This window comes from Balaenoptera acutorostrata, chromosome 8 (assembly GCF_949987535.1).
Source record: "Balaenoptera acutorostrata chromosome 8, mBalAcu1.1, whole genome shotgun sequence".
Taxonomy (NCBI): Eukaryota; Metazoa; Chordata; class Mammalia; order Artiodactyla; family Balaenopteridae; genus Balaenoptera; species Balaenoptera acutorostrata.
In genome coordinates this window covers 108,541,636-108,568,747 of record NC_080071.1, presented here as the reverse complement: position 1 = coordinate 108,568,747, position 27,112 = coordinate 108,541,636, and the positions used below count along the sequence as shown (strand labels likewise).

The 27,112-nt window shown below is 52.9% G+C and overlaps 1 protein-coding gene across 4 annotated transcripts in view; it reads right to left on the bottom strand.

The window, feature by feature from the left end:
* Window positions 1–11,034: 11,034 nt before the first annotated feature.
* The window catches only part of TFCP2L1 (transcription factor CP2 like 1), a 66,319-nt gene continuing 50,241 nt past the window's right edge, over window positions 11,035–27,112 (bottom strand). For 2 of the 4 annotated variants that reach the window (XM_057551878.1, XM_057551880.1), the window contains 4 exons: window positions 26,667–26,770; window positions 24,099–24,241; window positions 19,785–19,836; window positions 11,035–18,534 (listed from right to left, as the gene is read on the bottom strand). In XM_057551878.1, coding sequence (XP_057407861.1) covers window positions 18,479–18,534; window positions 19,785–19,836; window positions 24,099–24,241; window positions 26,667–26,770 — 355 coding nt within the window. In that variant the 3' untranslated portion in view covers window positions 11,035–18,478. The remainder of the gene's footprint in view (window positions 18,535–19,784; window positions 19,837–24,098; window positions 24,242–26,666; window positions 26,771–27,112) is intronic. The other 2 variants (XM_057551879.1, XM_057551882.1) reach the window with 1 other exon arrangement.

Below are 27,112 nucleotides of genomic sequence, written 5' to 3'. Positions count from 1 at the left end.
ACTATTTTTTTTGGCCACACTGCGCGGCATGTGGGATGTTACTTCTCTGACCAGGGATTGAACCCGCGCCCCCTGGGTTGGAAGCATGGATTCTTAACCACTGGACCGCCAAGGAAGCCCCTTCACCACTTTCTGACTGTGCCGTTTTGAACAAGGTACTAGTTTTCTCTGAGACCACATTTTCTCCTCTGTAAAATGGTGATAATAGTATCTCCTTGCAGGATGGTTTTAAGAATTACGGATGTTTGGGTAAATGCAGGCCCGTGGTACACATCTTGTCCTCTAAGCGATAATGTCCCTGTCCTGATGTGATGTATATACCATATTACTTATAAAGTAACCACTTGTGAGACAGACCTTTTTTCTCCTTTATATTTGAAAGCATGATGGTATCTAAGCAATGCTGCCACAGTCCTGACTGAAAGGACGCCCTCTACAAAAGTGCTCTCTGGGGACTTCCCTGGTGGTGCAGTGGTTAAGAATCCGCCTGCCAAAGCAAGGGACACTGGTCCGGGAAGATTCCACATGCCACGGAGCAACTAAGCCCGTGCGCCACAACTACTGAGCCTGCACTCTAGAGTCCGCGAGCCACAACTACTGAGCCCGCATGCCACAACTACTGAAGCCCGTGCTCCTAGAGCCTGTGCTCTGTAACAAGTGAAGCCATCGCAATGAGAAGCCCGTGCACCACAGTGAAGAGTAGCCCCCGCTTGCCACAACTAGAGAAAGCCCGCTCACAGCAACAAAGATCCAACGCAGCCTAAATAAATGAATAAATAATAAAATAAATTAAAAAAAAAAAAAGTGCTCTCTGCCCTCAACCCATTCCCGGGCTTAAAGGGAGTGGGAGGAAAGGCCTGCTGCCCTGGGGGAGCCCGGGACCCAAGCAGCTTGTCCCAAGTCCTGTCCCAGCAGGAGCCTCCCAGGGCCTCCGGATTCCTCTGGCTTCCACCACTTCAGAGCATGGGGTGTCCATGAAAATGTTCCAAAACCCTTTGTGCTCTGCCAGTTTGGGCATTTCAGACCCACCCCAGCAGGAGCAGAGAAGGCACCTCTCAATAAGCAAAGCCACCAGTGTTAGAAAGAAAGGCAGATGGAGGTGACCTCTCTGGGACAGGACTGGCACACCAGGAGCTGTGGGCTGCAGGGGTGGGGCAGGACCCTAAAGTCAGGCTTCCCCCAATCAGACTCCCTCCCCAGCTGGGCGCCCTGCCAAGCCCAAGGCACCCCCTGACGTGGATGCCAGGCCTGCCTGGGGAAGGCTGTGTCCCTGCTCCCTGGCCTAACCCCAACTCCTGAGTCTGTCGTGGCCACGATACCCCTTTGAAGCTAAAATGTCAAGAATCCTGGCCAGATGGAGATCAATTTTAAAATACGGAAGACAGTAGCGAAAATAAAGAAGTGAATGAATGAAATTTAACACCCTCATTCACCCGTGGATGTTCCGTAATCTGTTTGCAATTTCACCCATGGATGCAGATGTCCCGCTGAGTTAGAGAAATGGAATTACGCTCAGGTCCCCAGATGTCACTCTGGTCCCTCTTGGTCCTTTGTCCCTGCTGGACCCCAAAGGGGAAAGGATGAAGAGGTTGGGCTTGGGTCACTTTCCTTAAACTGGGCCCCTCGCCAGGAGGCAGCATCTTATACCCAGATTGCTCACTGGTCACCACGCAGGTATCAGGCCACTGGTCTTGAGCGTCGGTGGTGTCCTCCATGGGAAAGATGATGTGAAGAGGTGGGAGGGAGCTCTGTGCAGCCAGAACCCCCCGTTCAGGGTGTCAGCCCACACTTTCTGGCCAAGCCTTTACTACATGCAAGTCAGCGTTTTTAAGCCTGAGGTTTTTCCTCGGAGAACAAGGGCAGTAGTCCTGACTCACAGGGAACTATAGCTAATCTCTTGGGATAAACCATAATGGAAAAGAATATAAAAGAAGAAAGTATATATGTGTATAACTGAGTCACTTTGCTGTACAGCAGAAATTAACACAACATTGTCAATCAACTATACTTCAATCTAAAAAAAAAAAATGTGACCATTTAACTGGGTCTACTGTGCACTTGGCCTGAAGTGTGGTGTATGCATCCCATAAGTGGTGGTGACGGGCGTCTGTAACAAAGACCCTCCCAACCCCGATACTCCTGTGACCTCTCCCTCGGACGCAGGGACTCAGCTGCCCCTGGTCGAGGCCCCTCCAAGCCAGACAACCAGCCTCCACTCGTCTCGGGCGTTACCCTCTGGGCAGGTGCCTCGGCCACCAAGGCCTCCCCTTGATGTTCAGCTGCCCGCATCCACCATCCTCACCCGCTCCAACTTCTCCCTGCATCCCTGCCTCCTGAAGGCTTCTCCGTGCTCTCTGGGTCCAGCACAGACCAGCACCCTCAGTGGCCACGCCGTCCCAGGAGCCCCCCCTGCCGGGCACGTTCCTGACATCTCTGATGTGGGAAGGACCTGAGTTGGAAGACAGAGCCAGAGGACCTGGGCACCTGGGTTCCTTCTCAGCCTGGATAGGCCCCCCGGACGCCAGGGGACCTGGGCATGCTGTTTCCTTTCTGTGGGCCTCAGTTTCCCCCGAAGCAGCAACAGAAGAGTTTATGTAACCAAGGGTGAGATCCAGCTGCTTGCCGCTCAAAAGCCAATAAAGAGGCCAGGTTGGTGGAAAGGAAAGTTTGCTTTATTCTCGATGCTGGTAACTGGGGCGAGGCGGGTGGGTGGACGCCTGTCCAAAGGCCGACTCCCCCCACACCCTGACAATCAGGGGGCAAGAGCTTTTATAGGCGGAGGGAGGGAGCTACGTGCAGAGACAGCACAGTCAGTTCTGACCGTCACCTTGAAATTGGTCATCGGGGGTCTGACCACCATCATCTTGATTGTTTTCAGAATAGTTAGTCTTCAGTTCCAGGGTCGGTTTCTTCCCGTTTCTTGGAGGCCAGTTCTTGGAATTGTGGCAGCTTAGGTCATGGTGACAGGCGGTTCATCATGTAGTTAACTTCTTCCACCTGTTGGCGGTTCCAGCACCTATACGACAGCTCCCAGGACATGGCTCAGAATATTATCTACAGCCTTTGAGAAGGCACTAAAGGTCCTTGACTCTGCTTAATGACTAAACAATGATTATTCAGTCTCCTTTGACCCTTTTCCTTTGTTTCTGCATTTTCTCGCTTCTCTGATTAAACTTATTCTTTGGCTAAAGTTTTTCCACAGACAAAAGGCAGGCGGAGGACATGGGGACAAGGACCATAGGGTCCTGCATCGTTTCACTTAGACAAGCTCAGATGTTCACAGCCTGGCCCTCCCCACCCTGGGCATCCTCAGAGCCCGTCTCATAAATCCGTGACCTCTCCCCATCCCAGTCTGGCCCCTCAGAGCAGAGTTTGGGGTGCACAGCCACACGCTGTTGAAGGAAGGTTTGGGGGGGGACGGATTTGAAGACCCCTGGACTGGGTGATGTGGAGGGTTCCCGGCCGCGCTGACGGTCCAGGGCCGGGTGACGCGGGTCCGGCTGGAATTGCTGCAGGCGGGTCACGCGGAAGTGGTATCCTCCCTCCCACGCCTCCTCCGTCACCTCTGTGCCAGAGACGGCCCAGACCAGCCCAGGAGCCTCAGCCTGCCTCACAGTGGGCCCTGTGTGCCCCCGCCCAGCCCTGCACCCCCAGGCCGGGCCTCTGTTCTGTACACAAACACCCAGGAAACCTGCGGGCTGGTTTTGTCTTTCCAAAAACAATGCCCTTTTTTTTCTTAAAGGCACCTTTGCACACTCAGGTTGGGAAGGTAAGTAGAGGTCCTCAGAGAGGGCTGGAGGAGATGGGAGACCACAGCCCTGCATCCCCCCTGCTACCTGCACGGGCTGGAGGGTCCCCCTGCATCACCCTGCCCAGCAAGGTGCCTGCCTGCCACACAGCACAGCGGGCCCAGAGTGACTGTTGGGTAAGAAAAAAATAATGAATCTTGACGCAGAGCCCCTAAACATCACCCTAACTTTGACCTTTTTTTTTTTTTTTTTTTTTTTACTTTTTTGAGATTGTGTCTCTATCAGGGCAGAGTCAAGGAGTGATTTCGGGCACAGGCTTGAGCCAAAACACTGGGGTTCAGATTCTCTCTCGGACAAGGTAATGAGCCTCTCCCACTCCAGTTCCCTCCTTCCTGAAATGGGGCTGTGGATGGCGTCTGAGCAGGGCCGTTGGGAGCGTTGGTGTCTAGAGCCGGGCACAGGGGTGACACCAGATGTGTCAGCAAGTCCTTTCTTCATCGTGGGTTTATTTGCTTATTATTAAACGCCGTGGAGGCAGTGAATGCTGGACTTAACAGCTGGCGTGCATCTCTCATCCACCCAAGAATGGGGCCTGTGGGGTCGTGCAACCGTGTTCTGCCCACGGTCATAGGAGGGGAAGTTGCTGGGGGCTGCTTTCAGGCTGGCCTCTAAAGCCTCTCCTCCCAGCCTCCAGGGTCTCAGCCCGTCCTCTCTCTGGAGCGAAGGGTCAAACGGAGGGCTCTGGGGCCCTAGAAAACAGCGGGACCCCCCAGAGGAAGGGAACCTTGGTCCCTGAATGACCACATGGAACACAGCCCAGCAGCCCAGATCAGCCTGGGACACAGAGAAGAAATAAATCTTTATTGTGTTGGCTGAGGTCTAGGGAGTGTTCTATGGTGTCTAGCATGACCTACCTAATACGGCCATAATGTGAGACTATAGTAATCAATTCTTCTCAGGGCATCGCCAACTTAATCTTTTTTTCTAATAATTGTTTTCTTGGTGGGATTGTGTTATACTCTTGGTGGTCTTCTTTTCAACATTATCTTTTGGTTGCTTCACAGACAGTTGAGTTGGTCTACCACCTGCTCTTCTCTTAAGTCGCTAACAACCTAAAAATAAATGGCAACCAAAGCACTAAGTAGCGCTAAGTAGAACACGTGGTTCCCTCCACCCCTTTACGTGGCCCAAGGGCAGAGTTGGGACACGGCTGAGATGGGGACCATGGTACATGACCTCACCGAGGGTGTGAAGAGTTGAGAGGTACCTGGAGAAAACTCTAATTTGAAAGGATACATGCACCGCTATGTTCATAGCAGCACTATTCACAATAGCCAAGACATGGAAGCAATCTAAATGTCCATGGACAGAGGGATGGATAAAGAAGATGTGGCACATGTATACAGTGGAATAGTACTCAGCCATAAAAAAGGATTATTTCATGCCATTGCAGCAACATGGATGGACCTAGAGATGATCACACTAAGTGAAGTAAGTTGGAAAGAGAAAGCCAAATACCATATAATATCACTTATATGTGGCATCTAAAAAGTGATACCAATAAACTTATTTACAAAACAGAAACAGATTCACGGACACAGAAAACAAACTTATGGTTACCAAAGGGGAAACGGGGAGAGGGATAAATTGGGAGTTTGGGATTAGCAGATACACACGACTATATATAAAACAGATAACCAACAAGGACCTACTGTACAGCACAGGGAACTATACTCAAGATCCTGTAATAAACCATAATGGAAAAGAATCTGAAAAAGAGTATATATGTATAACTGAATCACTTTGCTGTACAGCAAAAATTAACACAACATTGTAAATCAACTATACTTTAAATTAAAAAAAGAAAAAGAATTGGGAGGAAGGGCATCCCACAACCTACCTAGACATCCTGGATCCTCCTTCCCGGCTCAGAGCAGCCCCTCACCCAGCATGCGCTTCCTCCCTACCTCTGGCTCCATCACCTCCTCCCCAGAGCCACCTGGCACAGCCCTGGAGTCCCTGGCAGCCCTTGGAGCCGACAGACGCAGGTCAGAAGCCTAGCTCTGCTCCGGACCAGCTGTGTGTCCTTGAGTAGATGACCCAACCTCTCTGAGCCTCAGCCTCCTTGTGGGCAAAACGGAGACGTTAACACCCACCTCAAAAGGTGCCGTGAGCACTGAGCGAGCTCACAACATATCAGGGAGGGAAAATCTCTCCCTCTACCCTCTGATGTTCAGTGATTGGGGGCCAGAGAATTAAATGAACAGAAGACAGATTAGCAAGAGAAAAGACAGAACTTTAACCTCTTGTGTACACAGCAGTTCACAGAAAAATGTGACTCAAGGAGACAGATAGAATTTGGGACTTCTATATCATCTTCACGGGGAAAGGGTGGGGGAGAAGGGCACGAAGGGGAAAACAAGTCATTTGCTTTCCAGAATGACAAGTGGGCCCTTAGGAGAACAGAAAGAAGGATGATCATTTTGTGACAATGTTTGTTAGGTGATGTCTTATCCAAGTGAAGACGTCTTGACTTTTCCTCTCTGGTGATAGGAGTCAATCTTCCCTGGTTATAAAACCCCCGGGGAGGGGATTTGGCAGCTGAATTCTTTCGGAAAGCTCTGCTTTTAGGCAGAGAAGGAGAGTTTTTAAAAAAAAAAAAAACCAAAAAAAAGCGCTCCCTGGTCATGTATCCTGGCTCATTCAAAAGTCTGTAAGACCCTCGGCCCATGGTGGGTACCTGACTCGGGGCTCTTTCCACGCCGACCCACCCAGTGTTCCTTTGCCCCATGCTTGGTCCTTTTCCCAATTCCCTACTCTCCCATCCAAACTGTCCCATTCCCCATCCCCTACTACCATAGCCCCATTCCCTGTGCTGTGAGCGAATACACTCATGTGAAGTCCTGCCAAGGCACGCCAGCTGGTCCCCTGCCCCACCCAGGCACTCGTTCCCTGGGGCCTCCAGCTCCCGCTCCTTCACTCGCCCACTACCATATTGCTCTCATTTAGTCATTCAACAAACGTTCCTGGAGAGGCTTCTCCCTGCCAGTCCCTGGGCTGGACCCCAGAGTGGCAGTGATCAGGCAGACCACCCTCTGTCCTCTAGGAGCTCTTCCCAGTGAGGGAGGCAGACAGACACACGGACAGTTCAGCCTATGCCCAGGAGCCCACGGGAGCTCAGAGGAAGAGCGGGGCTGGCAAGCTCAGTATCTTGTGGGTACCAGGAGATCTGGGTCCACAGAGGGACGGGAAGGAGGGAGGGAGGGAGGGAGGATGTCCTTCCATCCACCTCTCTCCCCTCTGGACGTGTTCGGGGTCCAGCCCCTCCCCCCTCCCCCACCCCCGTTCCATGTCAGCCTCTCAGGTGATCAGATATTCCAATAGCCACTCCTGCCCGAAAAACTCTCTCCAGATAACCCCTTTCCCTTGTAATTGAGTTTAAATATTGATCCGCCCAATCAAGGCAGGTTAATATGCAACCCAGCTGAGCTCCCAGCCGCCAGACTCCCCTCCCCAGAGAGCCCTGGGCAGCCATGGGGCATGGCCTTCTCTGGAAAGCGTGTTCATCTGGGGGCTTGGGCTGGGGGCTGTCCAGTCCTGGCTCTGCGCCTGAGGGCTGGTTCCCCCTGACGGAGCCAAGAACCCTCTCCAAGCTAAGCCTTGTTGCCTCTGCCTACAGCACAGAAACCCCAGCACCTGCCCTTCCCAGCTCACGGACCAGGTGAGGGCAGAACACATGGACGGTTTGGGCCCTGTCCACTGCTCTGGCCAGGGCAGGATGCAGAGCAGAAGCACTTCTGCTGGTTCCTGTGCTCAGCTGGGAGAACAGCTCCCCTTTAGGGGCTCTGCTTTGCTGGCATGGAGCAGATTCCCTCAGGCTCCTGGGGGTTTGGTCCCTGTGAGTCAGCCCCTGAGGGCCCATCCTCTCCGACACCCTCCTGGTGGACTCTCCAATTCACAGGGCAGAGGCCCAGAGAGTGTGCCCCCGTCCCCAACTGGTGACTTTCTCTGGTCTTCCATGGGGACAACCACAGTCAGTGACGTGGGAGCTGCTGCAGCCCAGGGCTCAGGAGAAGGGCTCAGTGTGGCTGCCACACCTGGTCCAGAGTAAACAGGGGAGTGGAGAGCCGGCAGCCTCCTCACCTGCAGCCAGGAGGCCTCCTGCCTCGCGGGGGGTGGGGGGGTGGGGGCAGAAACCGGTTTCGCAACACAAATCAGCTTCCCCCAGAGTGAGGATGGATGATCCCAGAGCTGTGACCGCACTCCTCAGGTTCTGGTGACCTTTGTGTCCGCTGACCTAACATTCTCCAGTCACGCCCACCCCTCCGCCACCACCCCCCTCTTAGCTCCCACCCAGAGAGCTGCATCTTGGGTGACTTGGATGCTTCTTCAAGAGGGCGCAGTCCTCCAGGGCAGTGGTTTTCAAAGGGTGGTCCCCCCCACCAGCAAACAGCACCCACCGGGAACCAGGGAGAAATGCAAATCCTCAGTCATCCCCTGCCACCTCCGCCTCGCTGAATGGGAGACAGCGAGTGGGACCCAGCCCTGTGCCTTACGAGCCCTCCCCCTTCCCGGGGAATCTCAAACTTAGGACACTGGTTCTCAGCAGGGGCTACAAAGTTACCACTCCCTGCCAGGGCCATTCCAAACTCTTTACATAACTTAAACCCATTTAATCCCTAGAACAATCCTAGGAAACAGGCATCATTAGTCCCCTTTTATGGATGAGGAAAGCAAGGCACAGAAAAGTTGTCACCTCGCCCAGGTGACAAAGCTAAAAGCTGGCTTGGAACCAAGGCAGTTACCCACTGCTTCAGGGGTTCTCAAAGTGTGGTCCCCAGACCAGCAGCGTTGCCTGGGAACTTTCTATTTATTTATTTATTTATTGGCCTCACTGCGTGGCACGTGGGATCTTAGTTACCCGACCAGGGATCGAACCCGCGCTTCCTGCAGTGGAAGCATGGAGTCTTACCCACTGGACGGCCAGGGAAGTTCCACCTGGGAAATTTTTAGAAATACAAAATCTTAGGCTGTAGCTCAGATCTCCAGAGTCAGAAACCCTGGGTGTGAGGAGTCAGTTGAACAAGATCTCCAGGTGACTCTGATGCAATTTGAGGACCATAGTATCCTATCCAGTTTGAGGACCACAGCACCCCGTCCTGCTGCCTGAAAATGGGGCATCACATGCAAGTCATGCCCAAAGCCTCATGCCCACATCGTGGCTAAGGGAACGTCTGCTGGAAACAGAGCATCTTGCGGTGTGGCCCCGCTCCTGCCCATCTGGGAAGTGCCTGGAGGGGCTCGCCTGCCTGGGCCTGGCTGGCTTTCTCGCAGATTGATGGGCAGAAGCAGCTACTGCTGGGCCGGGGGGCTCTAGGTTCCAGCCGCTGGAGCGCCTGCCCAGGGTAAGCCAAGAGCACTGCCGGGGACACACCATCGGGCTTGTACTGCCCTGCTGCTCACATCTGGGTTCCCTGCTGGGGCAGAGGCCACACAGTCATCTGGACAGCCAGGAGCCAAAGCCAGAAAGAAAGATAGGGTGATGCGGGGTAACCCCCAGGCTCCAGCCCCTAATGGCTCTGAGGCCTTGACGAGCTCCCAAGTTCTTCATGGCGGTGCGCGGTCTTCTCATTGCGGTGGCTTCTCTTGTTGCGGAGCACGGGCTCCAGGCACACAGGCTTCGGTAGTTGTGGCTCACGGGCTCTAGGGCGCAGGCTCAGTAGTTGTGGCGCACGGGCTTAGTTGCTTCGCGGCATGTGGGATCTTCCCGGACCAGGGAACCCGTGTCCCCTACATTGGCAGGCAGACTCCTAACCATTGTGCCACCAGGAAAGTCCCCAACTCTGACTTTTTGAACCCAATCCCATCCATCCTTTCTTAGTTTCAGGACCTCCATGGTTGTGTCCCACTGTGCTTAGAAAACAAACCAGAACTCCCCTCCCCGCCCGCTGAGACCCTGTGTGAGCCTTGTCAAAATGCAGGGCACAGCCCACCCGTGGGCTGGGAAGTCAACTTGGCAGGTCAGGACCTGCATTTCTAAAGAAAAGGTGAAATGCAATCGTTCGAGTATTGTTTTGTGAGACTCTTGTTCGTATGTGAGCGTGTACTGGGTAAGATCGTAAACCCAAAGAATCACAGCTTTATCTGACCTGATCCCCGATCTCCATCTGTTTACTCCAAGCCCCCCATGGCGTCACTCTCCTTTGGATCTTGGAAAACATCAAGCTGTCCCCCCTGCGCCCCAGAACCGTCACCCCAGCGGCTCCCTCCCGTCCCTGGGAGCCTGGTCCTGCCCAGCCTTGTGCTAAGCTGTGCAAGGTCACATGTTGGCCCTGGGCTAGGCGGTGACAAGGGTCTGGGGTGGTGACCACTGCAAATGTGCCCCCAGCAGGGCTCAAAACAGCCCACCCACTGATCAAGCTTCAAAGACCCCAGGCCTCCTATGAGGATGGTACTATCCAAAAAAGAAAAGAAAGAAAGAAAAAAAGAGAAAGTGAGTGTTGGTAAGGATGTGGAGAAATTCGAGCCCTTGTGCACCACCGGTGGGAATGGACCATAAGATCCAGCAATTCTACCTCCGGGTGGGTGTGTATCCAGAAGTGAAGGCAGAGACCCCAACAGATATTTGCACACCCACGGTCACGGCTGCATTAGGCACAACAGCCCAGAGGTGGAAGCAACCCAAGTGTCCACGGATAGATGGATGCATACACAGCATGTGGTGTGTACAGACAGCGGAATATTATTCAGCCTTAAAGAAGGAAATTCTTGGGAATTCCCTGGCGGTCCAGGAGTTAGGACTCGGCGCTTTCACTGCTGAGGGCGTGGGTTCAATCCCTGGTTGGGGATCCCACAAGCCTCGTGGCACGGCGGGAAAAAAAAGGAAGGAAATTCTGACACAGGGTACAACGTGGACGACCCTTGAGGACATTATGCTGACTGAAATCAGCCAGTCACAAGAGGACAAAGACTGCACGATTCCACTTACATGAGGTCCCCAGAGGAGTCACATTCATAGAGACAGAAAGCAGAAGGGTGGGTGCCAGGGCTGGGGGAGGGGGACGGGGGAGCAGGAGCTGCTGTTTAACGGGACAGGGTTTCAGCTGGGGAAGACGGAAAGTGTCTGGAGATGGACGGTAGTGATGGTTGCACGACAGTGTGAATGTACTTGATGTCGCTGGATCCCACACTTGAAAATGTTCAAGATGGTAAATTTCCTGTCATATGCATTTTATCAATACAAATGAAAAAACAATTAAAAGGCCAGAGGTCTGAGTCACAGAGGTTTCTTACAAATGAGTTTTATTTGCTTTCTGACCCAAGCACAGAACCCCAAACAGATCTCTCGTCTGCACAATGGTACAGTAACAAGTGCAAAATATGCTTTATTTCCGGTACAAAACGTGGCAGTGTGACAACTTCTGCTTCAATGCCCACTCCCCCCACCCACGCCGTGACCCATCCCGCTGCCGTCACACCCACCTGACCCATCCCAGGGCCACACCACCCCAATCAAGACACCCACCACCTTTAGAGAAGAGTCACCCAATCTGGAGAAAGGTGAGGAAGTGGCATTTTAAGAAAGAAATCACTTTCAATACAGGAACATTGGCGAACACAGTAAGCAAGATTTTGCCCAGCAAGGGGAGGGCTGGTGGGAGGCACACAAAACAATGCCCTTCTCTGCTGTCCCCACCCAGGGCGTGGAGCCCAGGGATGATGTCAGCACAGAAGTGAGTGCTAAGGACGAAAGGGCTCCACCTGCGTGTCTGGGGCGAGGGCGTGCATGTCTGGATGTGGGATCCAGACCCCGGCTCAGCCCACCAGTAGTCGTAGGACCCTGGGCCCCTGTCTGATTTCTCAGTCTTGATTTCCTCACCTGGAAACCAGGCTTCAGGGGCCTCAGAGCTTCGTGGGGAGGCTCAAATGAGACAACGGCAAAGCACAGAGCACAATGTGTGACCCAGGCGAGGCCAGCCAGCATCCACAGTTGGTATTAACAGAGACCGGCCGCAGGCTCCGGCCATCTGCACAGGGAGCGAAGGAGCCGGGGGGCCCAGAAAGGATGGCCAAGCCACAGGGAGGTGGCCCCGTCCCGGCTGGACCTCAGCATGAGGGATTCACCCCGTGAGGCTGCCTGGGGGCTGGCTTCTCCGGGGGCAGAACTGGGAATCGGGCCCAGGGAACCCTCTCCACCAGCAAGCTGAGGCTGCCACAAGCAGGTCCCTCATCAGAGGAAGAGCAGCAGACACGTGCGGAGGGATGTGCAGGACCCCGAGGAGCTACGAGGTCCTCAAGGCACCATGGAGGTGAAGGTCAGGCTGCACCTCCCAGGACAGGAAAGTCCCAGTGACGTAAGTCAGGAGGCCGCCACCCACCGTGGCTCGGGGCCAGTACAGGTCCCCCCCCACACCTGGCCCTCGGGACACCAAACCCCAGCACCCTGCCCTGGGGATCCAAGGGTCCAGCAGGTCTCCAGGAACTGGACAGCAGGAGGGAAGGGGCAAGAGCAAAGGGCTCTGGTTCCTGAGCAGCTGGGGCAGAGCCGGCCGGGGGGAGGGGGCCGCACGCCCAACAGGCAGCAGGGGTTCAAAGACTGCTCAGCTCAATGACTCTCCTGCTTCAAAGCTCCAAACGAAATACTTTTTTACTATTTTTAAAAGTCCTTATTTTCTAGGATTTTCTTCAACATAATGCAGGGGGAAGAGTAACAGAGGTCTAACTCAGCAGTGGGCAGTTTTTCTGCAAAGGGCTGGACGGGACCTATTTTGGGCTTTAAAGGCTAAGAAGAGGCAAATCGATATTATGTCAGTATAAGACAAAACAAGTTTCCATAACGTTTTTGATGATGAAATTCAAAATATAATCACTGAGTCCATTTTTTGGTAATACAGGTATACTAATGGGAATGGAATAGGGGAGGGTTACAGGATGCCCTTTCACTTCATTGGGTTCAGGGTTCACTGTCATCAGAGAGACCACAAAAACCAGCAGGGAGCTGCATTCAGCTCCTGATGAGTGGCTCTAGGGTGACCACTGCAGAGGCTGGGTGACGGGTACCAGGGTTAATTCTATTCTTCTGCCTTTGAGAAAGGATTGCGAACCTTCAGTGATAAAAGGCTTCCCTGGTCCCTGCTAGCTCCCTGTAGGCCACCCTCAGGGCTCCCCAGGATGAAGGGCACAGGACAGGCTCACACACTCCCTCTTTGGAGCGGGCTGGTTTGGCGGCCTGGAAGGCAGGGCGGCTCAGCCCCAGACTAAGCAGTGCCCGCCCCTCCCCACCTCACCCCACCAGCCGCCCTGCACAGAACAGGAAAGCCACCTCTCAGAGCTACTTCTTGGGGACACTGCCGCTAGAAGGGCCCCTACATGACAAGGGGGGGACCGCCCCTCAGAACTTAGCCGTTCCCCAGGGGAGCAGGACGGAGAAAGCCCAGGAGAAGCCTTTGCAGGGAGCTCTGGAGAGCTGGGCAGAGGCTGCAAGGAGCTCTCAGGATGCGGCTGGGAAGGAGGCCGGGGGACGGGGGGCGCGGCTGCCCAGCACCTCACTGCCCTGTCCCCCACAGGACAGAGGGGAGAGGGCTGGGAGGTGACCAGAGAGGGTGTACAAACATTTCCTATTGGCCAGCCTGACTGATGATGTCACACACAGGATACACAGCCCGAGGGGACACAGGGTACCTGAGGCAGCTTCCAGGAAGACCAACTCCACGGGCCTTGCTTTTGGGGTCCTGGTCAGATGTCAGCTGCCAGCACTGCTCCCCTCCCCAGATGAGCGGGACTTAGGGTGGGCATTTCCCCTCGATTAGGGCAACTGTGCCCTAACCAGCTTCGTCAACAGAGTCTGAACCAGGAACATTACATAAGATCTAAAGAGAGCAGCTGTAATCACCGCATCTAGGTAAGCTGAGGACGCTCAGGGCTGCGCTCATGGCAGGTACAGGGGTAGGGAAAGGGGTGCACGCGCATCCATGAACACACACGTGCACGCACGCACGCACACACACACACACGCACGCACGCACGCACACACGCATCTATAATGTAGACACATAGCCAGCCAATGCAATCCAGCCTCAGGCTGCAGGGAACAGCTGGCGGCCACTCTTAAGAGCGCTGATGGAGTAAAGTCAACCCGGTTGTGAGCTAGGCTGGATTCTTAAAGACACGGCCAAGATGCCATGCCTCACGCTGAAATGTGTGCAAACCTTCGGGTGCGTGCCCCAGCCCAAGCGGGAGCGTCTGAGGTGCCAAGTACCACCAGGAAATACACACACGCACACCACCTGCCCACAGTGAGACTCTGATGGTGGGAAAGACGGAAAGCCTTGCTGCCCCTCAGAATCACAGAGGACTGAGTCAGCCACGACCCCAGAGGCCTCCCAGAGAGGAGGCAAGACCCAGAGAGGCAGAAGCCAAGTGAGGGTCTGGGGACCCAGGACCCCTGGCTCTTGGTCACCTGCTTTTCCATCTTCTCTGAGAGCCTGGGGGCTGCCTTCTTTTGCCCCACTGACAGCAGCAAAAGAGGCTTTTCCATTCTCGTCAACTCGTTAATGATTTTCAGACCTTAACCTACTCGGCCAGCCTCTGACGCCACTCTGGACTTGGAAACTGGTGACACACTGTTCAGGCAGCTCCACTGTGCTCCCAGGAAAGGCTCCTCTAGGCTCACAGCTCTTCCCAAGAGGCCCTCGGGCAGAAGGTCACCAGGGCAACATCTGACCTTCGCTTAGGACCCCAAACCAAGATTTCCACCTCCCTCCCCCATCCTGCTCTTTCCAAAGGCCCATCAGCCCTTCCCCCATTCAAAAGCCCGTGTCTTTATTATAAAGGTGCAACTCGGTAACCAGGAGAAGGTTCATCACAGCCTTGCAAACAGACACCTGCCCAGCAAAGAAATGTGATGGCCTGAGAATAAAGCACTCAGCTTCAGGTGACCCGAGACAGTGGCCCAAGCGCACGGTTTATCTTTTGTCCCTCTGCGGATCCCTTTTAAAATGTGTTGCTGCCGAGAAGCCACAGCCTAGAATACGTGGGGGCAGAGGGGACAGTTCTGGGAGGGGCTGCCTGTCCAGCAGGCCCAGACTCTGGACTCGGAGCTCACAAGAAAGACAGTGGACAAGAGCGGGAAGGGCTACAGCTTTTCTGTACTTTAATAAAATGAACAAAACAGAAACAAAACCCCAAAACCTACAGCTAGCTCAGCTGGCCCCTGTGGAAGGGACGAGCTGCTGATTTGGGCGGCGAAAACATTTTGGTACCAAATGACTATGTGTATTCTTTTTTTGTATTTATTATTTTCTACTTCTCTGTAAGCTACAAAACTGAGCTATAACCACTAGGAGAAGATAAGCAGAGCAGACGCAGTGTGCATTCCAGAGAACAGAAGACTCTACCTACAGCAAACTTAAGGTACCAGATCCTGATTAGACCCTCATCTGGAATGAAGAAATAAAAATAGTAGCCTACCACATTTTTAGAATTAAGATTTTAGCCTGCCATCACTTGGGTCTGGGTAGTGGCATCTCTTGGGTCTAGTGAATGGCAGACACCTTGAAAAGCCAGCAGTCACAAGGTCAACAGTCTAGTCCTGGATCTGGGGGACCCTGAGCAAGTTATTCCACTTCTGTGCGACTCTGTCTCCTCAAAAAAGGAAATGACTGGTCTTGATCCCCTAGAACTGACGTGTGGAGCTACGCACCCAGAAAGGTTGCAGAACACCAGAGAGTGATGTGACCCAGTACTGTTGAGACAGGGAAAGGGGGAGACAGCAAGAAGAGAATAGAAAGCCAGGTATAAAAATGGAGGAGCCAAACGTGGGCTGAGTTTAAAAAAAAAAAAAAAAAAGGGTGAGCTTCCTAATGACAGCCCCATGTCACAAAAAAAAAGATCCAGTAAGAATCAGGAGCCGTTAGCAACGGTATGAAGGCAATTCTATGGGGATTCCAATAGTCTTTTCAACAACTGGTGCTCGGACAGCTGGATATCTACATGCAAAAGAATGAAGTTGGACCCCCTACCTCACACCACATATAAAAATTAACTCAAAATTAATCAAAGACTATTGGAGAGCTAAAACTATCAAAATTCTTAGAAGAAAACATAAGCATAAATCTTCTTGACCCTGGGTTAGGCGATAGTTTCTTATATAGGACACTGAAAGTATAAGCAACAAGAGAAAAAATAGGTGTCTTAGACATCATCAAAATTAAAAACTTTTGCCCTTCAGAGGTCATTATAAGAAAGTGAAGGCAACCCACAGAAGTGGAGAACATTTTGACACCTAATATATCTGATAAAGGACCTGCATCTAGAATATACAAAGAACTCATACGACTCAATAATAAAAAGACAAATAAGCCAACTGAAAATAGGCAAAAGAGGTGACTCAATAATAAAAAGACAAATAAGCCAACTGAAAATAGGCAAAAGAGGTGAACAGACATTTCTCCAAAGAAGATGTACGAATGGCCAGTAAGCACATGAAGAAATGCTCAACATCATTAGCCATCAGGGAAATGCAAATCGAAACCACGATGAGACACCACGTCACACCCACTGGGATGCTATAATCAAAATGACAGATAGTAGCAAGTGTTGATCAGTATGTAGAGAAACTGGGAGCCTCGTACACTGCTGACGGGAATGTAAAATGACGCAGCTGCTTTGGAAAACAGTCTGGCAGTTCCTCAAAAAGTTATTAAACATAGAGTTACTATATGACCCAGCAATTCCACTCATATGTATATTCCTAAAAGAAAACATAGGTATACACCAAACCGTGTACAAATATGTTCATAGCAGCATTATTCATAATAGCCCCAAGGTAGAAACAACTCAAATATCCATCAAATGATGGATGGATAAACAAATGTGGTATAGCCATAGAATGAAATATTATTAAGCTATAAAAAGGACGGCAGTACTGACATATGTTCAATATGGATGACCCTAGAAAACACTACGTTAAGTGAAAAAAAAGCTAGTCACAAAAAACCACATATTGTATGATTCCACATAAGTGAAATGTCCAGTATAGGCCAACCTATACAGAAAGAAGATTTGTGGTTGCCTAGGACTAGAGAAATTGTAAGGAAAATAGGAGAGTACTTGCCAAGGGTACAGGGTTTCTCTTAGGGATGATGAAAATGTTCTAAAATTGATGTGGTGATTCTGTGAATTGGCTAAAAAATCATAGAACTGTACACTATAAACGGGTCAATTGTACAGTATGTGAATCATATCTCAATAAAACTGTTATGTGCTCCTCCTCCCACCCCCAAAAAGGAGAGGGAATCAGAAGCTTGTCCTTACACCGCAGGACACCACACCTGTTGGCCCAACGTACTTATTGCTAGAGCCCCTTTCACTCGCAGAAGTGTCCTGGTTTATTTAGATGACAAATTTATGTCATTACCCTATCACTATGCGATATCAGGCAGGTGGCTCTGCCCCTCTGGGCTTTGGTTTCTCCATCTGTAAAACAAGGTCTACCCATTCTGATCATCTCTATATTCCCCCAAAGCTCCACTTTAAAAGCTGTCAAGTCCTACTCAGTTGGTCAGAGCGCTCACTATGCTTTGTAAGTTGAACTTACATGAGCAAAGAGTTGAAGCCCGGGGCCAGTACAGATCAGTGGGTCCCAGGAAACAGAGACAAAGACTAATTCCTGAGTCTACTGGTTACTGATATTCAAATTTCCCCAAAGTTAGGCCACTAAGAGAGGTGATCCAACCATTCCAGTGCAGGTGAAATGCCCCAAACACACCCTCTACAAATGAAAAAAGAGACACATTTAAAGGGGAGCCCTCCCAGAAGATACAATGTCTCCAGGGAGCTTGGCAAGTTTGGAGGTCTTCTCTAAATGGGATTTGCTGAGTCCATCCAAGAGGGCCTGGTGTCGGGATAGTCAAGGTCATGTGATCCTACGATGGAATGCTCATTTCCTAGTCCTCCTTTACCCACGATTGCTTAGGAAATAAAATTATACCGAAGGAGCTCAAGAGGAATCATTTGGTTCTCTTCCCTTTTATGTTCATGAGAATGTGCCTAAAATTAGTCTTTCTAGCCTCCCCCCATCCCTCCCAAGGCCCTTAGAACTAGGTCTGTGTGACCCCGTGGTGTGTCTACCCCGGCAATGAAGAGATGCGAGCCCACCTCCGGGCTCTGAGCAGCAGCAGACCCTTAGAATCAAGGTAAACGTGAAAGAAGCAGAGGGCACAGAAGAAACCCAACTCCCATCAATCCACCCAGTAACAGCAAAGACGGACGCTCACCAGGGTCCCTGAGACGGGAAGCCGACACGAAGACAGGAGAACAGTCGCAAAGCACCCCCACATCGTCAGCAGCCCCATCGCCGAGCCAGTTACCAGAGAAGAGGGCGAGGGCAGGGACCAGTACAGGTGGCACCCAGGTACCCGGTGAGCTAGCCTCCAACTAGGGGAGCATCAGAGGAGATGCCCCGCCGTCGGCCTCTTCAGAACGGCAGGGCTGGGAAGGAGAACAAGGAACCGCTCCCAAGCTGGGACTAGGAGGAGGGGCAGGCTTTCTGCCCACCAGAGACATGGCCTCCGAGGGTCTCGGCTGGGGGTTGGTCTGTGGTTTTCACGGGCTGGGCCAGGCCCCTCCTCGCCGCAGCTTCCGAGGGTGCGATTTCTACATCCAAGGGGGTCCGCGGGGCTGAGGGTAGGAGGCGGCTGCCTGCTCGTCTCCTGCTCAGAGGCCACATTTCAGGATGACGTGGTAGCCGTCATTGCTCTCGGCTGCAAGAGACAAACACGGGGTTCTACAGGAAGAAAGGCAGGGCGCTGTGGCATCCGGGGGCCGTGGGATTAGGGTACCAGCAGACGCCCTGCCGTGGACGCCGGCAGAGGCCACCCAAATAAGACTGTGCAGAAAAAAGCAAGCTGACAAAAGCAGAGATCTCAACGCACACCTTCACGGCTGCCTTGTTGAGTTTCTTTTTGACAGCGGACTTTTTCCAGCACAGCCTGAGGCCCAAGGACTGAAGCGCCCATGTCCAAGGAGGCTTTGGGCGTGGTGGGCCCCAGGCCTCTGAAGGCAGGCGGTGGCTAGATCCAGAGAATAGGGGGGAGGGTCCAGGGTCATGGTCCAGGGTCTATGGCCCGGTCAGGGGGCTTTCATTCCCGCCTAACTCTACACACTCACCTGCCCCAGCCCTACAGGGGGTCACAGCTGGTCTCCCACTTTTCCTGGCATGTGAGTTCCTTCTCAGACCCCTTCCTCAGGTGGGCCCTCCGTGTCCCCCTGGTCCCACCCAGCCCCGGGTCCCCGATCCACACGGCCTGCAGACTCAGCTGCTGTATTCCATGCCCGTTCTTCCCAGAGACCCACACTTTAGAAACATTCAAATGCGTCTTACTGTAAGTCCCCTACACACGAATGAGTTCCATTCCAAGAGCGCGTTCGTTAAGTCCAATTTGTTCGTCCATCCAACAAAGTTAGCCTAGGTACCCAACTAACACAATCAGCTATTTCTACGCTTTCTACTGTTTCTACGCTTGCTTCCGGACATCCTGGGCTCAAAATAAAGATACTGTACTACTGTACTCTATACGGTGCTGTACAGTAAAGTACACAAAAGCACAACCACTTGTAGAGGATGCACACACGTGACAATGTACGCCAGACATGTGAACTAACTTATGTGACTGGACACGTGGACACACGCTCGCATCTTTGAAAGTTCGCAACTTGAAGGTTCATACGTAGAGGACTTACAGTACTTCTCATTGGCACTGGGTTCGTGAAGCACATACTGTCTGGCCAGGATTTCCCTTTCGAAGTGACCTTGGCGCCAACCGCACCACTTCTCACGTTTCCGAGGCTAGGCTTCCTGGGAAGCGTGTGTTTCTTTCTCCCAGAGGATGTTCCCAGGTGACACTCTCTCTCGAGGGCCCACCCCATGCAGGCCCCACTCTCCAGCCTGCTCTCCCCGCTACTCCGTTAACCCGGGGGGAGCACAGCCAACACCCTTTAATTACACAAGAAAAGGCGGGGAGGAGGGGGCTTTACCTTTTAAGGTACTGAGGATGAAACAGGATTCGTCTTGGAAATTCTGCACCATCTGAAAGGCAAAAGAGAGACCATGTCCCTTCAACAACGAGTTCAGAGACCGAAAAGCCTCAGTGACACGGAGGCCAGCTGCCTGCAGCATCAGAAATGACAGGCGCCGCGTTTACGCAAGTGCAGGAAGACGCTCACGCTTAGCTCTCATGGAGAGAACGTGATACAGAGTAGATGGACAAAGCAATTACAGTTTCGAGTAACAAGAAACTGAATGTAAAGGATGGAAAGAAGCCTGGAAGGGAATTAAGATGTAAACGTTTAATACAAGACTTAAATTGTTCCCGATTTGCTTTCGTTTTGCTTTTTCCTAGTGACAGGGTTTTCCAATCCCTATAAGGACACGTTACAGGAGCGGGTGTGTGTAAAACAGCACCAGATAAAAAAAATAAAGTGCTTTACACAGGGAACTATATTCAATATCTTGTAACAACCTATGAGGGAAACGAATCTAAAAAAAGAATACATATACGTATATACACATATACTGAATCACTTTGCTGTACACCTGAAACTAACACGACGTAAATCAACCATCTTTCAATTAAGAAAAAAATGCTTTAAAGAAACGGTCGGTGATTAGTAGGCTCTGCATATCAGAGTCCTTTGAGGACCAACTATAAACAGAAGTCCACTCCCTGCGTCTACAAACGCGGCAGGAACCTTAACGATTACTCACCAGCCCCCTCTCTGGAGCTCTCGTTTTGATTAAGAGCCCGGTGACCTTAGATAAGGCAACTTCCTGTCTCCAGGCGCTGTCTGTAAAAGGAGGCTGTTATATATATAACCAGGATGCAGAGCAATGGGAATGGGCATCCTCTTCTGGGGGGGCGTTCATCCAAATGGCTGCTTTCTACAACTGTTCACAGGACGCAGCACAGATGACCACACACATCTCTCCTGCAGGCAAGTGCCCTAGGTAGGCCCCTGCACGTACACACACAAAACACACCTAAGGATGCTGAGAGCAGCACCGTCTCTATGAGTGAAAACTAGAAAACAGCCCTCACGTCACCCAACAGTAGAAGCAGCAGGAACAAACTAGGACCTAATCACACCCAGCTGCTCGACAGGGCCAGCGACGTCCGGTGCCCCTCAACATGCATGAATCACAAACTGTAAGTCCCTGAAGGCGGCACTCCTATCCCACTTCTATGAAGTTTAAAAACAGGCGAAATTAAAGAATGTATTGAGGAAGAACCAGGGAATGATCAATATAAAATTCAAACCGGCACTGGAAGGGAATATGAAATTAGCCCACAAAAGGGCTTCTGACAAACACCGCACTAACCCGAGTGCAGGTACCGAGTGCTTTAGTTATTCTTTAAACGCTACAAATGAGCTTCCTCTAGTCTAAATATGTATGCTGTATTTCACAATACACCTTTAAACAATATGAAAAATGTACACATCTACCTAAACATACCCACAACACACATACTAGCCAATGGGACAGCAAAACCCCTTTCCAAATGAAAAGTACAACCCACATTTTACTGCCCCCCTCTGGATGATTGCCCCAAGTCCTGCAAATCCATCCACCTGTCGTCCCCTGCCCCTCCCCCAGGCCCTAATGATGCATGAAGTACATTTACGCTATGCTGCCGGCCTGCTCCCTCGGGGACTCTTGGCAACCCCACTGCTGGGGCATGCCAAACCTGAAGCAGGACCCACACGGGCTTAATCAGTAACTGCCTTGTTTAATGAAGTGCCCTTGCACCCCAGGGGCCGGCTGCACGGCTGGCCAGGCCACCTCCAGCGCTGCGGGCAATTAAGAACCAAAGGTTTCCAACTGATTCGGGGTTAAGAGGCAAGGAGACTTCAGGGGAATAAGAATCACCTACTTAGCCGAGGTGGCGTTTGAGTTCTGTTCTCTGCTTCACTGGCTTAACTGCCTGCTCTTGGGGGGGCGGGGGGCACAGGGCAAGCTGGGGGAAGGAACCCCTTCAGGGACCTGTGAAATTGCAAGGGTTCTGAGCATTCCTGGCTTTTGTCTTCACGGCAGAAATGCATTTGTGAGATGCAAACTGACGAGTTTTCCATGTTGCCACTACTGCCTGATGCTCAGGGCGTTTTATGCTTCCTGGCTATTCTACAGGACTTGCTCAGGCCAGCAACTCTGGGCTTCATGTGCTTTATCTGTGAAATGGGGGCCAAAAAACAGCCACCTTAGACTCGATTGTAATGATGTGGAAGGAATTCTGAACTGGTGACAACAATAGCAAGTTGCAGATCAATGGCCCTTTGTTCAAATGGATCCTGGTTGTGTGTTTTTAAAAACCCACGCCTACACACACTCAGGCATGCAATGGACACACGCACAAAAAATTATCTGGCAGAATCACATCAAACCTAACCTAACTCCGCTAGGAAAAGAGAGTGGGGAAGATAAGGGCCTTTCACACTTGCCTTCTGCTTATATTGCCTGACTTATACGAATTGTGAATTACTTTTTAATTAAAAAGGATGGAAGGGACTTCCCTGGTGGTCCAGTGGTAAGGAATCCGCCTTCCAATGCAAGGGACGCAGGTTCGATCCCTGGTCAGGGAACTAAGATCCCACATGCTGCAGGGCAATTAACCCCGCACGCCACAACTAGAGAGAGAAAACCCGCATGCCACAACTAGAGAAGCCCTCATGCCGCAAGGAAAGATCCCACACGCCTCAGCGATCCCGAGTGCCACAACTAACACGCGGCGCGGCCAAAAAATAAAATAAATAAATGAATAAATATTTTTTTAAAAAGGAAGGAAAACACCACCTCGCCCACCCCCAGGATGAAACTCCCATGAAACGGAGGACTCCCACGTAGGGGGCTCGGGCAATTATGATGACAAGTGACAACAGGATTGCTCCTAATGATGACGATTTATGAAATATACAGACCATTAAAAGCCTTACATGTTATACGCTGTCAAATTTAAGGATCTCTCCATCACTTGTTTCCCAAAACAAGGGCCTGGCTAATTTAGCATCTACTGGTACCTGACACTGTTTTCTATTTTATCCTTACTACAGCCTGCTTGATGGATAGAATTATCCCCATTTTGCAGACACGGAAACTGAGGCTCAAAGTCGTTAAGTAGATTTGCCCAAGGTCACCCGGCTACGAGGAGCCAGTCCAGGTGGGGACATGGGTCCAATTCCGAAGCCCACAACTTCCCTGCTTTCCCAGCCCCCCTTCCTGTACCGTTCCCTCCATCATCCTCTGCTGAGGCTTGCAGAGTTCCCAGGGTGGGTGGAGGGTCTGCTGGGGGCTGGGCTGGGGGCTCAGGGTTCCACCTCTGCTCCTATCAGCACAGTTCTGTGTCAACGCCTCATTTCAGGGGTGGTTGGAGAGTCTGTGGGCTCGACGCCCAGGCTCTGCTGCTGGGCCACCAGCCTTCCCACCACAGCCCAACCTCTTACGAGCTGTGCACTCTGGGGCCATTACGCAGCCTCTCTGTGCCTGTTTCCTATCTGTGAAATGGGCTCATGACAGCACCTGCCTCACAGGGAGGCTGCCAGGATTAAATGAGTCACTTAGAACAGCCGCCGGGACACAGCAAGCGCTGATGGAATGCTGGCACTCATTATTATTACTATTATTAAGAGAAGGGGTCCAGGATAAGACAAGCTTAAAAGCTTTTGTTCTACAACAGGCAGGAACGCCTGAAACACGTCATCAAGCCCATTTGATAACTCTCTCCGGAGCCAGCAGTGGTGGGATCTGATCACTCGAGGGCAGGGTACCTGTGTCCTCTGTCAGCGGCCGCTTATGCCCTGCAGAGGCCTGTGTGGCCAGAGACAGACCCTGGAAGGCTGCGGCACCTCCACCATTCAGCAGAGGACGCCTCTGTTCCCCGAGAGCCCCGGCCTCTCCATCATCAACCCAGCCCGTGTCACCTCTCCCGGGCCTGCCCCCTCCCACCCCCCGCCGCTGCCCTGGGTGAGCACCTGCGTCTGACTCCTCACAGCCCTGACTGTAAGCGCCCCAAGGCAGGCGTGCGAGCAGGGCACCTGGCCGAGGGCGGGGTTCCAGATGGAGAGGCGACAGCTATTCAGAGCCCGTGGTCGAGGCCTCAGACCCCTCTCTCCCGGCTCCCCGGGCAGCCCCAGCAGCTGAGAGCAGGCCGTAGGCAGATGAACCCGGTTTGCCATCTTCAGCTTAAAGTCACCCCCAAGCCCCGCAGGGCGCATTTCGGGTGTGGGTCTGCGGCTCCCGCCCGTAGCCCTGGGCCCAGCTCCTCGGGGCGGCGGGGTGGCAGGGGCTGCAGCGCTCACCTCGTTGCTGACCACCACGTGGATGCCGGTGGGGCCCTGCCGGTACACCCGATGGATGTGCTGCGGGGAGATGCTGTACAGGTTGGCGATCTTCTCGATCAGCTCCAAGGTGGTCAGCTCCTCCAGGAAGATGGCGTGGTACACTGCAGGGCGGGGGACAGGGCCTTCTATAGGACAAGTGGCTGCCTTCAAAGGAGCCCGCCTACCCTCTCCCCCGACCCCCCAAACCAGTAACGTGCTTGTAAGAATGTCCACACCCAGACGGACTCGCGGCATCTGGCTGTACTGGGGACGCATCTGGAAGCCGCAAGGCCCCCTCTCGGCCCAGCGCCAGTTGACAAGATGTCAGGCTCCGTTCTGTATTCCTGTTTCATTCTCTCTTGGGGGACTTGTGTAAAATGGAGAATCCCTGGATCCACCCTGGACCAAGGACGCCCATCTAGGGGTGGAGGCTGGAGGGGGAACAGCTGGCCGAAATCTGCATTTAAAAAAAAATTTTTTGGGGGGGCCGCGCCCCACAGCTTGCGGGATCTTAGTTCCCTGACCGGGGATTGAACCCGGGGCCATGACAGTGAAAGCCCCCAAGTCCTAACCCCTGGACTGCCGGGGAATTGCCGATATCTGCATTTCTTAGAAGCTTCCAGTGATTCTGAGGTGTGGCCTGCTGTGGAGGAGAAAATCCTGTGTCTGCATTCCTTCCCTTCCACTGGTTAAAGGGGTTACTGGACGGCTCCCTGTGGCCAAGAGTGAGATGTAAGATAATTGCTACCTGACGGCAGAAGAGAAAGGGTCTGTCCTTACCCTTCTCCACGGGGCACAAACAATACTCAGCTGGAGCACTGCGACCCCAAAGGGCGGGGTGGGGGGCACCAGGAGTATCACCAGACAGTTGAGATAACAGGGACCCTGAGGCTGGAAGCAAAAACCCAAACCAGTCGGGGAGGAGCAAACCCCGTGGGTGACCTGGGGGGGGGGGATGAAGTGATGCCCAAGAACTTCAAGTCCCTTAAAAAGTAAAACACAGCTGGATGAAACAAGAGGTGCTGAAACTCCTTGCTCAACTAAGGAAGGAACCCTTGGTTCAACAACTCTGATCGGCGGCCTGGCACGCTAAAAGCACGTGCGCACACACGCACACACGCGCGCGCGCACACACGCAGTGACTCCCTTTGAAGGCGCGGCAGAGGCCATGGGGTTCCAGCCACACAAGAGACTCGCCTTCGCAGGATTTCAAATAGGATGACCCGCACCCAGACCCTGTTCAGAGAATGCGGTCGCTGTGTAACCTTCCTTCCCAAACTAACGCCGGGGAAGAATCCCAGGCCTCTGTCGTGAGATTCCTTTTTATAACAGAATTCTCATTGAACTTTTCCCCCCAACTTTTCAGAGCCAGTTCTACTTTTTCTTATTTTACTCTTGGACTGCTGGCAGAAAAGAGCCAGAAGGATTGCAGTGCGGTCCTCTGGCTGTAACCTTTCGTCTCTGGCCTTTCCTGTCCCTGGAGGAACGTGGGGGGGACCAGCACTGCTCAGAGCCAGCCGACGGTCAGTCACCCACTGCTCAGAACTCCTCTCATCGGGGGCCGTGTGGGGAAACAAGAGGCCCTCGAGCGGGCCAGCCTAGGTTCAAATCCCAGCGCTGCCACCGCTAGAAGCCAGACCTCGGCGCTCTCCACACCTCTGAGGCTGGGGGTGTGGGCTGGGCGCCTGCCCTCGCCACGCGTGCAGGAAACCACGAGACTCGAGCTCTGTCCTTCACAGACTGACCGCGGCGAGAGGACCTGGACATTCGCAGAAATGTCCTGAGGCCCGGACGCCAGCTGCCAGGCCCCGAAGATTTGGATCCTGGCTCTGCCACTCACAGCACTGGCATCTCGGGGCAGCCGCTGTGCCTCAGTTTCCCCCACAGCGAACCATGAGCAGTTCCTGCTAGGGGAAGAAAATGGAACGCCCTTAGCCCAGGGTCTTGGGCATCCTTGCTGATCTGGAGGGGCCCGCAGAGAGGTACAGGGGGCTCTCTCTGCAGACGATGCAGAGTCCAGACCCCGCGGGTGGGGCCAGGCAGCTCATCAGACTCGGCACTCACAACGCTCAGAAGCAAGACGCTGAAAACCGCCAACCCCAAAGAGCCATGTACCCCAGAGGCGCTCCGAGACCCCCTGTGCAGCGACCGAAGCAAATGGGAAAGTCTCATGCAGCTGGGGGAACACACAGGAGGACACGCTCCTGGGAATCCAGCTGTCACTCGTCACCAGCCGGGGAGCCAGAAAGCCCAACTTCCAGTTCCACCATGAGCAGCTGAGTGGCATTAAGGGGACACATCTCCTCTCCAGCCCTGTTTCCCCAGGTGGAGCATCAGTAACCTGGACCAGCCGTTCTGGGAGATGATGTCCACCCTGAACATTTCGCCCCCAGGATGAAGTACAACAAGAACTCCTCCTGCGTGCAAGGCGGATCAGGGGAGGCGTCCTCGGCCGTGGACTCGTGCTGCCTCTCCTTCTTGTGTCTCTTCCCGTTACTCTGCCGCCCTCTATCCGGCCCGGGGTGGGGGGCGCACCCCACAACCCACCACACAGATTGGGGTCCCCGCCGCCGTCCCGCTTCTGCTGCAGGGGCACGCGGCTCTGCTCCAGCTCCTGGCAGACGTAAATGGTCATCTTCGGCCTCACGTTCCTGGCAGGAGGAAAGGAAATAAACAGCAGGTATGAGGAACCAAGCTCTGTTGTTCCAGAAAGTTCCAGAACACAGGGTGGAAAGAGCAGTAGGAGGGACTTAGGGGGAAAGAAAGAAGGCTACAGGGGTACAGAGTGCCCTTCATTGAGGAGCTGTCGGGGACAGAATCCCGTCTGGAAGGACCTTAACAGCTTCGCATAGGCTTGCTGGGGACGGGGGATGGACGATCCCCTCCAGGTCCTGCAACCTGCCCAGAGCGGGCTCCGCCCGGGGCACCAGTCTCAACATAGGAGGTTTTCCAGGGTGATAGTCAGAGCAAGCGCTCTCTCCGGCTCATTCTGA